The sequence below is a fragment of the Nicotiana tabacum genome, chromosome 10 (genome assembly GCF_000715075.1).
Source record: "Nicotiana tabacum cultivar K326 chromosome 10, ASM71507v2, whole genome shotgun sequence".
NCBI classification, from domain to species: domain Eukaryota; kingdom Viridiplantae; phylum Streptophyta; class Magnoliopsida; order Solanales; family Solanaceae; genus Nicotiana; species Nicotiana tabacum.
The window spans coordinates 191,563-205,432 of NC_134089.1; the positions used below are offsets into that span (position 1 = coordinate 191,563).

At 33.7% G+C, this 13,870-nt stretch overlaps 2 protein-coding genes across 3 annotated transcripts; both read right to left on the bottom strand.

The window, feature by feature from the left end:
- Window positions 1-844: 844 nt before the first annotated feature.
- Window positions 845-6,250, bottom strand: LOC107773879 (B3 domain-containing protein At2g36080). 2 transcript variants are annotated; one of them, XM_075222407.1, is made up of 3 exons: window positions 5,223-6,250; window positions 4,257-4,501; window positions 845-2,053 (listed from the first exon to the last, which is right to left on the bottom strand). In XM_075222407.1, exons 1-3 carry the CDS (start codon window positions 5,980-5,982, stop codon window positions 2,003-2,005), a joined length of 1,056 nt encoding a protein of 351 aa, XP_075078508.1. In that variant the 5' UTR covers window positions 5,983-6,250; the 3' UTR covers window positions 845-2,002. The 2 variants fall into 2 exon arrangements, with proteins under 2 accessions (XP_075078508.1, XP_075078506.1); XM_075222405.1 differs by having other exon boundaries at window positions 4,230-4,501.
- Window positions 6,251-10,082: 3,832 nt separating this feature from the next.
- LOC142164824 (uncharacterized) lies at window positions 10,083-12,064 on the bottom strand. Its single transcript, XM_075223567.1, has 3 exons — window positions 11,275-12,064; window positions 10,727-10,822; window positions 10,083-10,384 (listed from the first exon to the last, which is right to left on the bottom strand). Exons 1-3 carry the CDS (start codon window positions 12,062-12,064, stop codon window positions 10,083-10,085), a joined length of 1,188 nt encoding a protein of 395 aa, XP_075079668.1.
- Window positions 12,065-13,870: the final 1,806 nt, after the last annotated feature.

Genomic DNA, 13,870 nt, shown 5'->3' on the forward strand with positions numbered 1-13,870 from the left:
GCCAATTGCCATTGTTGACTGCAGCTTTAGAGACAAAATTGCAAACCCTAACTTCGATTTGAGATCACTCTAATACAATTCTGCACGAATTGAAGTAATCTAGAAGCAGAGAAAAGAATCGAAGGACGTCCTAGATCATTGCCGGTGGATCTAATACCATGTTAGCTGCCATGGACACTTGATCTAGAGCTTGAGAAGAGAGAAGACTAGCCTCAGTGAAAGAGAAGAGAAACGAGAATTGTTTCATTGATATCACTGAAGAAGCAAAAATGAAATTGTCTACTACTGTTCTAAGAGTACAGATATTTATGTATCTCTAACTAACAACTAACTACCTCTATTAACAACCTAACAAACCTAGATAGTTATTACAATAACACTTAACTATAGTTAAATATCAGCTTGTTAATTCAATCCTTCAACAAATTTGTACTGATAATATATATTTGCTTACTTGAGAGTACGTACTCTATACTTTTTCTATTGTGTGACAATTGCAAAGTGAAGTCGATGATAAGTCTTGACAAAGACAACGTACACATGTAACGCGTCAAAAAGAAAATGTGAAACATAGGAAGGTTTCTAAAGCCAATATTGGAGTGATGTGATAATTCCTGGTTTTTCTTGGTATTAATTAGGCTGTAAAACTCAGTTTGGTCGTTTAGCAACAAGTCCTCAATTGGACCTACCTGGCCATTTGCAGTGTTACCCCAATTGGCTTTCTGAATAAGATAAAAGAGTGACAATCCCATACGATGTTGCCCTATGCTTACGGGTGTTGCTCATAATTCCTGGACATATATCAGAACTCATTCACAGTTGCTTGCTAAAGAGCATTAGGATATAGTTAAATACTTAAAAATTTACTTAAAGATTATTTGAAAAATCATACATGAAAAAGAGGCTTAACAATATTCTAACGTTGTGGTGCCACTGCTTAAGAATTTGACAACAATAATACACACTTAATCCCATCCCCTCTGCATTCACCACCAGAGATGGTTTGATCTCAATCGAAACATCAACATCTTCCCTTCCAATTTGTTGTGTTGCTCAAAGGTCTCTAATATATTTACTACTCTACTTGATATAGAGTGTTCATCATTGTGTTCTAAAGAGCAATAGATTCACTCTTCTTCGACTAAGTAATGAAACAACATAGGTGAAGCTAGTTTGACAGAAAGAGGAAAAGTTTCTCTATTTTGACTGATGTTGGCGAGAAATGAAACTTACAATTCACACATAGGTAATTAAGATTGATGATTCTGTTCATATGAATCACCAAAAGACCAAAAGTACATGAATATGTACATGCTACTGTTAAACAAAAAGAATTCTGCCATTGGATTAGCACCAAAATGTCAAAGAAAAAGCAGTTAAACTGTTAGTTGTCTTTCAAGAGATGGCAAAGAACATTTTCTAAATCACTAATGGGGCTGTGACAGACAGCCATCTTATCAAATAGAAAACAAGTCCACCACCACCCACTACCACTTGGCAAAAAACCATCTTTCTTCATATTTGGTCAAGTGTTATGATTATGATGAGCCCTTGGAAAAATCTTCGGCCAGAATCTCCACAGTACCAACCAAAAACACTTAAGAGGAAAAAAAAAAAAAAAAGCAAAAATAATATATGTAATTATATTAGATTAGATTCTTGAATGCAACCACCCATATATATATATATATATATTCTTCAATTTGGTCTTTTGCTATAATCTGGGGGGCCCACTTCCTCCCTACCCCCAACACCCTGAAGTCTTTTTCAATACTCCATATTTCATATGGTTTCTTTCCATTACCCTTGGACTTGGAATAGGTATTAAAAGTTTGATATACGCTATTCTAGGGGGGAGAAAGTTGCCAGAAAATCTGGGATTTTTGCCTTTTCTGAATTTTCTTTTCCTATTTTTTTTCAAGAACATTTTCCTTTTTTTTTTTTTTTTTATAATTTTTCAAGTGCCCGTAATAGTCAATCCTGGATGTCAAATCCACAGATCTTATCCCTGGTGATATCTCATCTGGTTGACATCTCTTGAGAAATTCATATCCTGTTACAACCATACAGTATAATTATTAGCAATCCCACCATAGAGGTTTGAGCATTCAAAAAGTAGAAATATATAAAAAGAATGAAAATAATACTATATATAGTACTCTAATACATTTGAGCATCCCCGCGGTGGACCATTTGGTTATTTGTTTGTGATAGAGATAGCTCAGCCATTAATACTTTTTTAATGTTTATCATCAATTTTTTCCATACATTGTAAACTTTCATCATTTGAAGAATCAATAATAGGTACTTCAGTTTGTTTCATGTTAAAAGGGTTGGAACCATCATTATTTGATTCTGCTAATTAGCATCATTAAAAGAATACTATATAAATTAAGCTTTGCTGTCTTTATCAGATGCAAGACATGTGTTTCATGTTGATCCTAAACAATACCTAATCATTGGACCTCTAACCGAACCCCCTATAATATCTTCTCTCTTAATTCAAGAATACGTAAAGTAAACCAAGTCTCTTATTTTATAGTAAGAAATTTGACAAAAATGAGATGACTAATATTAGTAATACAAAAAAGAATTAATAACGAATTGTCACTTTCTAAACTTAAAAATATTTGGAGATTATATTCAACTAGCCTAAGCATATCTTTGGGAACTTTCAAGAATAATTCAATCAGATGAGGTTTGATCTTTTGCTTTTTATTGTTGCCAAAACAGGGTTTCGAGCAGATATCGATATTATTTTGTCTGTTTAAACTTAATTTTGCTAGCTAGATATGAAAGTTAGGGTCCAAAAGTTTTCAACCCTAGAAAGAGGGGTGGAAGGAAATAGTGTTGAGATTCAATCAATCACATAAACGTTAAGTGTATTGTCACTTTCCAAGCTAAAATGGTCCATAGCAAAGTAGCTTAAGTCATTGATATGTTTGGTACTATTTCAAGATATTCTTGAGGGCAAAGAGGTTGGTTTGGTTGTAAAGTAGTAGTAGATTCTGGTGGTGACTAGCAAAGTTGACTATATAACATGTTATGTTTAATTTTACTAAAGGTGGCTAGCAAAAAGGCTATTCATCTTGACCCTCTTTTCTATTTGAACTAAATAATATTTCTTTTAGGTTCATTGTAGTTTGCTAGCTTTCAACTTTTTAAAATTGCAACTATAGGGGTCTGGACCACATACAAACCCATCCAAAAAGAAAATAAAAAAGAAAAAGGGAAAATCAAGTAGGTCACATGAAATGGTTGACATGATAACATACTATATTTATCGAAAGACATGCCACTCTTAGCCATCATTTTATAAAATGACTTCCCAGGTATTCTCCTTTCACACGACTCGACAGGTGTTAAAAGAAAAAGGAACAAAACCTTTTGTTTGGAAACTAGGAGAGGAAGGAAAAAGGTAAAGAAAGAAAACAAAATTTACCCCAAAAACTTTTACTTTCATTTTTCTTTTTACATTTTCACCCTCCCTAAATCGCTAGAAAATATTGAATTCAAATTATTCTTTATTTTCGACATCCTGATTCTTTTTATAAACTTTTGGCCCTAACATCTTTTTCTCCAGCATATATACTAGCCCATTGACACATAACTTTCCGTACGCATAATATTCTTGTTGAAAATGACACTGTTGAAGGTAGTTCACATTCATACTTGTTCTTTTAACCATCCGATACACAAAATTTCTTGGTATAGTTTTCATAAAAGAAAATAACAGAGGATAAAATCTTTGTTATCCACCCAATAATACAGTCTACATATATCATTACTGAATTTGTTTTGGGTCTTAAGAGATATTTTAGTTGAGAAAGTGGTTTACTTGTTGAGCAAAACAAAGCAAACTAGGGTAGTTAACACAAGTTCCAAAAATGCCTACATGTTGTTTTCAACTACTGGTGGCAAATTTGAGTTTGCTTCCAGAAAAGAACATTACTTGTTCAACTGGACTACTTAATTACTAAAAGCGTAAGATTTTGTTTTTTTCCTTGACCTTTACTATGACCTTTTTCTGGCTTAACTAATCCACTTGTTAGGCAGATAGTAGTATTTTTTAGAATTAAATATAAACTAGCTAGCTAGGGTAACTGTAGAGATTGTATCTATCTGTCTCAGTAAAGGAAACAGGGAAATCATAGTGGGAAATTGGGACTAGTCACATCTTTAACCATATTCTTAGTCTAAAAAGAAAAAGGAAAGTTTGAAAACAACACCTTTCATTGATAAAATAAAGAGTGTACCATGTGATAGGAAGAGGCAGCAACATGAGGCTTTGAGTGCTGAAATTGGTATTGGTAATAGTGTTGGCTGGCTTGACCCTGACCTTGGTGGCTAGACGTGGAAGACCCACCGCCATCTGGGGTTGATGGTGGCTTCGACCACGACGGCTCGTCGGCCTCGCATTCCAAGTTAACCCCAAACAACCTCACTTGTCTTCTTGTGTTATTCACACTTGCTGTTGTTTGGTTCTGCAATACTCCTCTTCCTATATGTCACACACCAAATAAATAAACACTTTACGAAAAGCTCTTTATCATCTTTTTAATAATTCAATATTGGACCCAACTGTTCATTACTTATACATATATAGCCTCTTTCCGTTGGAATCAAAAGGAAAAAATGTAGCCATTTTCAAGAACCTCTAAACACATAGCAAAAGACATAATAACAGTATTTGTTTATATATATATGCAGCTAGCTAGCTAGTAGCCAGTGCCACTTGTTACAATATACTACTAGTAATGTCATCATCTTTGTTAGAAACCTACGAAACAAACTTTCTGCAATGTGACAAAATGTACAACTCTTTTGCAACATGGCCATCAAATTAAAAAAGGAAGAGAGGGAGAGAGAAAGGGATTCTCTCTAAGATCACCGTTAAGTTGAATTTGTAACATTAAAAAAATATCAAAGTTGCTGCAATTTTCATTTTTGGCTACGGCACTCAATAATTTGAGCATGCCATTTATCATAAAAATAATAACATCAAATATCAAATTATCTCCCGTGTCTGTGGAAATGTACTAGTTAATCTTCACACAAATCGACAGAGAGAGGGGAAATTAAAGATAGTTACTTATATATACAAACATAACTAAAATATGTACATATTAAACTAATTGAGAAAAAAAAAAAGAAGACAGGGCTTGCAAATATGCAAAATATACTGTACTAAATATATATATAGTGTGTGAAGAAAATGATACCTGCATGAAGACAGTCAGGTTGGTATGGAAGAGCTGCCCCTGGATAAGGATGCCCACCTGACCCACCATAGTATACCTGGGCCCACGCATCTCCTCCCACCATCCCTGGCGGAACAACCAGCGCACTGCTCTCTTGCACGGAGGCAGAGACGGCGGTATTCCTCCTCCTCCACCCAATAAATAAGCGGTCACCGTCAAACCGGTGGCGCTCGAACAAAACAATATCACCGGCGTCAAGTCTTTTTTCCTTCACGAAACGACTCCACCCTTTAGTCAAAACATAACTCTGGCTACTGTTCCAGTAAGAATATCGAAATCGCCATGATTTTCCCGACTCGTCCTCAAAACCCAGTAACAACCCCTTTTCGGTACCCGACTCATTATTATTGTTGTTATTTCCGCTGAGGGGAAAATACTTCTCAGCATGTTGTTTGGGGATGACAAGCCTGTTAAGCTTTCCGACATCACTTGGTGTTAGTGGTTTCTCGAACAAATGTTCTTTTGGGATTACTTCTTCTCGTTGTTCAATGTTCTGGTCTTTATCTTCGGTGATTTGTTCCTCGTCCTCTTCGTTATTGCTCATGTTGTTAAGGTTGAAGTCAAACATGGTTGTTGTTTGAGTTTCAGGTGAGGTGGGTGGGTGGTGGTGGTAGAATTGGGGTAGTGTGTTGTCATGAGAAGGGGATGAGGAGTCCATCATCATATATTGTTGTTGCTTAGTCCACCACACTGTTTCGAAAGAAATATGATTTATGGACATCTAGAAATCAGTAGCTGGTTTTAAAGATTTTTGCAAGTGATATAAAAACTTAGTAGAAAAGGTGGGTATTTAAGGGAAGGGGTGGGGGTACCTGTGCCTGTGGGAACTATTTGAAGTGGCAAGAAATTTGAGAGAGAAGATAGAGATGCAAGTACGAGAGTACTTTACTTTAAGGTATTTGCGTGATGAGAAAAATCAATCATTATATTCACTATTCAGTGCAATTTCTATGTAGCTAGCAAGTACCGGGGGCATCGTTAGGTTGTCTGTTTATAAAAATCACTACTAGTTTCTTTCTCCTATTTATAAAAATTAGTAGTAAATCATAATGCTACTACTAATCTTTTGTATTGTAAAATTCAGATTGCCGACCATCTTATAATAAGATATCCACGTAAATGATGGAAGTAATGTTTGTTTTAGAGTTTATAAAACTACAGTTTTCGAGCTTTAAAAAATTACTTTGTTTGAACTAATTTTGCAAAATAATAATAAAAAATATATATATACTTTCTCACTTTGTTTCAATTTATGTGGTAATATTTTCTTTTTTGCTCTCTAATTTTGAAAATAATTTCACTTTAAACTTTATATTTTATCCTTAGATGATTTAGAGCCAGATAAATATATATGGCTTGTTTTAAATCATAAATTTTAAAATTCTTTCTTTCTTCCTTGAATTCAGTGCATATTAAAACTTTTCCACATAAAATGGAATGGAATGGAGGAGTAATTTTTAAGATTACTAAAATTAGTTTTGCAGATCTTCTAACAACTATACTTGATTTGAAGTGAGCCTGAAAATCTTCAAACAAACAAAAGCAGCTAAAGAAACAGTGAGTAATATTTAGAAAAAAGATTGAACTTGAAAAAAGCAGTTAATAGTTCGTAAACTCAATGCCTTTGTCTTAAAACAAAAGACACCAATTGGTTTTGTAAGCTACACTAGAAGAATGAACCTAATGAAACGTTTGACTAACTGATGTCTGTAATTTCGAACTAGAGACACACAGGTCTTGAGAATCATCCAACTTTTTAAAATTAACAAGAGGGCCTAAATTAATTAATTGATCATATTTTTTCATGTGGATCCCACTGAAACGATTCAGATTTTTTTATCTTTTTGAAAAAGTAGTGAGGGTGTAAGTAATAATGAGTGAAGGAAGTAAAAAATATATATAGATAACTGGTGGCACTGAAATTGGCAGAACATGTAATCTTCATATGAATGTGGGGAGTAAGAAAGAGATTCTTTTTCTTATTGGTATTTGGTAGCAGAAATATATTGCAGTAAAAGTGACTGTGTAATTCTTGAGCATACGAAACACAGCCCATGTTACTATGTTTGTTCTTAAACCGAACAAACAGATCATGAAGTGGGTAGGGCCACCACACTGTACCACTTCCTACCGTAGGGGTGGGTAGATAAATGTTTGAACATGCAAAGTTTTTTATTAAAATAAATACTGCTTCTATCCATATTTTCCGTCTATTAAAATTCTTGTATACCCTTATAAAAACTTTTAAATCGTTAATTATAAGAATATTTAGTTAAATTATCTTTTTGTTTTTTCTTAAATATCTCACTTAATTAATATTTATTAATTGAAATTGTAAGGATAGACCTGAAAAACATAAATATATACTATAACTATTTTTACTTTAAAATGGCAGAATGACTAATATGTGATATTGAACTAAATGTGAAATAATTATCTATAAGACTAACTTTTAAAAAAATGCGTGTTCGTACGTTACTCGAACCTACGATCCTGGAATCGTAGGTAGGGGTGCTGACCATATAAACAACCTCTCTTGTCTAACATACAATATTTAAGAATACATAGCAAGGCTGATCCATGATGAATTGAAGAAAAAAAAAATTAAACGAATGCAATTTTATTGTTAACTTATGTGCATTGACACATCGTAATTCTCATTTGGTAATTTAAAACATGCAACGAATAACATGATTTAGTCGGTTTAATATATTACTTATTATTAAAAATAATAAGATTTTATAATGTCAATATATATATAAATTAAATTCTTACTAAAGTTGACTCCAAAATTTCATTTAATAAAAATATGATTCATGACCCACCTTAGTTTGAGCCTGATGCTCGTACACTAAGCTTTTCCCGATTTTACACCTGATGTTGTAGAGATTTTCAAAATAATAACCTAGGACCACCTATAAATATCGTCATACTAACAATTCGAAAAGTTTTACTAGTGAAACCATTAAACGTGCATATTGCTAATTTGCTATGAAAATATTGTAATTAATTAAATCAGTGTGCCTGATTAGTTTGATTCAACCAACTCGATTTAATCATTAATTAAGTGATTTGAGTGGGTGATTACCAATATCACCTTCTCGTTTAATACATGTTTCCTAGTTAACTCTTTAATTACGAGGAAATGATCTCCTATTAGGAAGGATAAAATATAAAATAGTTGATTTTATTTTTCCTAAACAAAATATGAATGTCTTCCAATTTGACATATCATTTTCTTGAAGGAAAAGATTGTGAATTTCTATAAATTGAGGATCCATCCTTCATGCACAACACAATAGCGTTCACAATGTAATCCTTAAAAGAGTCTTGCTTATGCTTAAGGGGAGAATTTATTCTCTCGGTCAATTTTTTCTTTTATATTAGTAAATTTATGTAGGTCAATTGACTAAAATCATATTATAGTATATTATGTCTCTTTTAGTGTAATTCACTTCATTATTTGATTTATCATCACAAAGGTTTGCTTTGTTAGCTCCCCACGACTCATGTTATTTGATCCCAATACCATATCCACTTATAAGTTGAATAAAAGAAAACATTATTGCAAAAATCTGTTATTTTGATCTCTTCACTCCTGTATGTAAAAATGAAAATCCCTTAGAAAAAGACATAAAATCAAAAATAAATTCTTAAAAAAACTACAAAATTAATTGACCCGCTTTTTAATAACTAGATATCTGCATTGCATACCTTTCTTGTTTTTTTTTTAGAGAATGCCTTGCAGAATAAATGCAAAAATGGGAAAAAAAATTAAACATGCTATATATATGGTCCCAATGGTGTATATCAAGTTAACAACACGCCAATCGCCCACACGTTTTTTGGTAGGGCTTAAGTCTAGCTAAGACTTTAGTTCTAACGATTTGCAACATTTGTGTCTTTGATTTGTATTCTTTCTCGCCGGCTGCCACTGAATTGCGACTATAGATATTTCGCATAATAGGTAAATTTTTGTCAAAATTCTACTTATAAGCTGGTCTCATTGCTTCTGTAATGGAAATATCTGATGCAGACACTTTTTACATGAGGACTTTAAAAGCTAAGGTATTTAATGAGTTGTAGAATTCTGCGTATTAATATTAGTAAGGATAAAACAAATTGAGCAGGAATAGTAAATATGTCACGTGCATGACAGCAACATTATTAATGTTTGGCCATTCCTAATTTTATGATTTATACTGATGATGGGATGAGGAAGGAAACAAAGAGGGAGAAATTTAAGAGAGAAATCCTCAGATCTCCTTTATTCATTACTGAGGCAAAACAAGAAGAAGATGAGATAAGATTTGTCCAATGGGAACAGAAAGGAGAAGGAAACCGCCTTTTCTTCTTTGGCCTTCGTGTTTGAATTCTCTCCTCTTGTTTCCTCCCCCATCTCTCTGTCACATTAATAACTCATTTGGATTTGGACACCTCCTCTCTGTCTCCATCTCATTTTTTGTCCAATCAGATAGATCATGTATTTTTTGTCTAATAATTCTGCGTAACCCAATTATTTTATGGAATATATGGTACTTTTTTTTTTTAACAAGAAAATTCGCAGTCACTATGTATTTTTTAGATGTATACAGGATAAATTTCGGTCTTATATAATAGCTCATAAATCATATAGAAGGGTAAATCGTACTAGACAAACTCTGTGTGATTGGCTCAACGAGGAGGTATTCCGTATTCAAGTGGATTTCGAACCCTAGACAAACCAAATTGGTCAAGAAATAAATGTCTGGTACTTTCTGTTAGATTCATGCGCAGAAGAAGAGAGTAGAGGATTCATAATTGGGAAAATAGCTCAATTGATTAACTGGGAATAAACAGCCGACTATCTCTAGCAGTGTCTAAGATGTTCCTGTGTTTTCTCTCAACCATCCCATTTTGTTGTGGGGTGTGCACACAGCTACTCTGATGGATTACTCCATGACCCTGCAGGAACTCACTCCACTGATGATTAAAAAACTCTTTACCATTGTCTGTTCTAATCACTTTAATGCATGTGTTGAACTGTGTCTTAACCATACAGAAGAACTGCTTCAAGAAAATAATAGTTTCACTTTTCAACTGCATTAGAATGATCCAATTTGCTCTAGTGTAATCATCTACCACTGTAAGGAAGTAATATTTATTATTATGTGTAGCAACTTTATAAGGTCCCCATATATCCATGTGAACAAGTTGAAATGATTTTGTACTTAGGTGCTCACGAACATGAAAGACAAATCTACATTGTTTAGCCAATTGACAAATGGAACACTTATTATGTATTGTATTGTCTACTTTATTATGCAAGAAAGCAATATGTTGCATCACTGGTAATGAAGAATGTCCTAATCTTCTATGCCAAAGTTCCCCTGAAACTTCATTCTTATGCAATGTGCTGATAAGAGCAACTACTAACTGTCATGTTCCTCTTCCCCTCAGCAAATAAAGTCCGCCAGTTTCCTTACCAATTTCCTTCACCCTGCCACTGTAAAGATCCTGAAAGACACACAGTTTGGGCAGGAAACGAGCACCACATTGTAAGTCCCTAGTTAGTTTTGAGACTGACATTAGGTTGAACTTAAAGTCAGGAACATACAACACATTTTCTAGTTTGTTATTTGTTGATAATCATGTGCTACCAACAGTGGCGAAGCCAGAATATTCCCTAAGGGGAGTCAAAATATAAATAAGTAAGCATATAAAAAAATTAAGGGGAGTCAACACATAGTATATATACATAAAAATAAAATATTTAACCTATCTACGCGGTATAATTTCAAGACGAAGGGGTGTTATTTGACTCCCCTTGCCAATGAGTGGCTCCGCCACTGGCTACCAATGTGAGTAACATCACTACTGACTCCATTTGGCAGTCTCACTTTCTCTCTTTTACAACTGTCTACACTCTTAACATTATTCAGTAATCCTAGTGAGGATGTTATGTGATGTGTGGCCCCTGAATCCACTATCCAGCTATCACTATAGACATTTTATGTAAGAAACACAATGTTACCTGCCATGTTGGCTTGTGTTTGATTGTCATTATGTGCATCCTTATTGAGCAAGTGCAGAATTTGTTGATATTGTACCTCAGTGAAGAAAAAATCTCCTCCTTTCTGCTGTGATGTTCCCTGAGAATTAGAGGTTGTTACTGGCCCTTCTACATTGTTAACTGCAGTAAAAGGTCTTTTAGGTCTATAATCTCTCCCTTGATGTCCTTTCTTTCCTCTGAAATCTTCAGGATATCCAATAATTTTGAAGCAATTTTCTTTAACATGGCCTTTTATGTGGCAGTGTTCGCACTGCAGGAATTGTTTCTTTCCCCTAAATCCTTGACATCTTCCTGCTTGCATTGCCATATGATCTACCTTCTCTGCCATTGCACTACCACCCAAGGATTGTTGACTTTCATCTTGTGTGATCATAGCATATGCTTGATTAAGAGTAGGGTCAGTTATTTTCATTAAAATCTGTCTTCTAGCTTGATCATATGTATCATTCAAGCCATCCAAAAACTGCATCAATCTCTGTTGATGTAAGTGCACTATATACTCCTTCAATTTCACACATCCACAGTTTGGAGATGGTACCAACACATCATACTCTGCCCATAGCTCCTTCAATTTTATGAAGTACACAGCTACAAAGTCAGATCCATGTGACAGTCGTAAAATTCCTCTATGTAATTGAAAAATTCTCACTCGATTCACATTATCAAAATGTTCCTTGAGATCCTCCCATACAGCATGTGCATCTGATGCATAAATGATTCCACTTAATAGATCCTTCGAGACAAAGTTCATAATCCACGAATGCACTATTGCATTGCATATCTCCTATTCCTTATGGAGATCATCTTCAAATGATGCCTTAATGTATGTTCCATAGATGATCCCTAATTTGCGCTTTGCCTTAAGTGCAAATCGCATAGATCTACTCCACAAGCCATAATTCTCAGAACCTGTGAGTTGGATTGGAATCAACACTAATCCTGGAGTGTCAGGGGGGTTGTAGGAACAAAGGATGGGTGTAATCGATCTTAGTTCTCTCCGTCATTATTGAACAATCTCAAATTCAACTCAATTGTATACAATCGAAGAAATTAAAGGAAAAAACAACAACAAAATTCTACAATTTATGCAGAAATTTCATCGATCTACTGAGAAATGAAGAACACAATGATGACTTTCAATTTTGGAGAATATAAGAGAAGATCTTACTAGGTTGAGCTTCAGAATCCATGAATCTATCTCCCGTGCTCTGATACCATGTTAGATCCATGCATAGAAGAAGAGAGTAGAGGATTCATAATTGGAAAAATAGCTCAATTGATTAACTGGGCATAAACAACCGACTATATACAACTGTAATTAACAATTACGTACTAAGTCTCTAAATTAACTCTAACATACCACAACTTCTAATATGTATACTTAGGCCCCATAGCTCTAACCAACTAACTTCTATATACACCAATACTTTCCATTATAGAAATTAGCATTTTTACTCTTTTTTGGGCTTAATCTTGTTCACTCATAGTTTTTACCTATTTATTGATTGTTGGGTCGCACTCTTTAAGTGTTATATGGTCATATATCTTGCTATCATATTTTTAGGGGAAAATTTCATAAACAGGGAATCTAGACATTAAAATTTTCGATACAGAGAATTTTGCAAAGTGTTAACACTCAAAGCACGTCAATGGTCATTTACTAAATCTATATCTCAATTAATTAAGAATAAAAATATATAGCAATAGAATCTTTAGATCTTCCAAATCCAATTTTTGAAATGTTCTCCCCCTTTTTGTATGTTTGTGAAAAGTCTTACCCAATGTTAAGCTAGACTTCCAGAATTGAGGTTGGAAAGATAAAGTGAAACTTTTGAAGTTCAAATTTAACTAATTGTATGTATTTGATATGCCACTGATTTGATTTCAGATGACCAAGGCAAGATCATTATCCTATTAGCTTATTATACTCAGTTTGAATTTAATTATTGGTCGTTTTGACAAAATGAATTTGTTTCAAAATATTTAGTGTTATGTATTAATATTTGTTTTTCAAAACTATCATTAGTGTTTCAATAAGTAGAAAGTTATTGAAATAAGGCGTTTAAGGGAGAAATAAAGACCAGTTATGATTTATGCCAGTGATGATAAGTAAAAAGTAAAACTGCATAGTACTCCTCAGATTGAAAATTAATTTTTGTTACTATTCTACTAAGTTTTCGATATTTTTTTCATTGCTTTGCGTGTTCAAGACAAATCTTACCTCAGTTTCCAGGTAGATTCAGACACCCTTTTCTGCCCTTGAAAAGGTTGGACTAGTTGTTTATTAAGTACATGTCGGGAATTGAGTTTGTTGGGAAGCTTTGTTACATATCTGTATAGTATACGTGCATGTCCCTCAATATATACAAAAACAATCTTGTGTCATCCTACAATCATTAAACAGATTTGTACATATCTCACATGCTTCTTGCTATTCCTTTTATTCAAAAGAAAAAGTCAAAAACCACCATCTATATCAATTTTGGCTCCAATTCACGAGCAATATATATTTTATACATAAACTACTACGGCATCCAAGAGACATAAACTTCTAAAG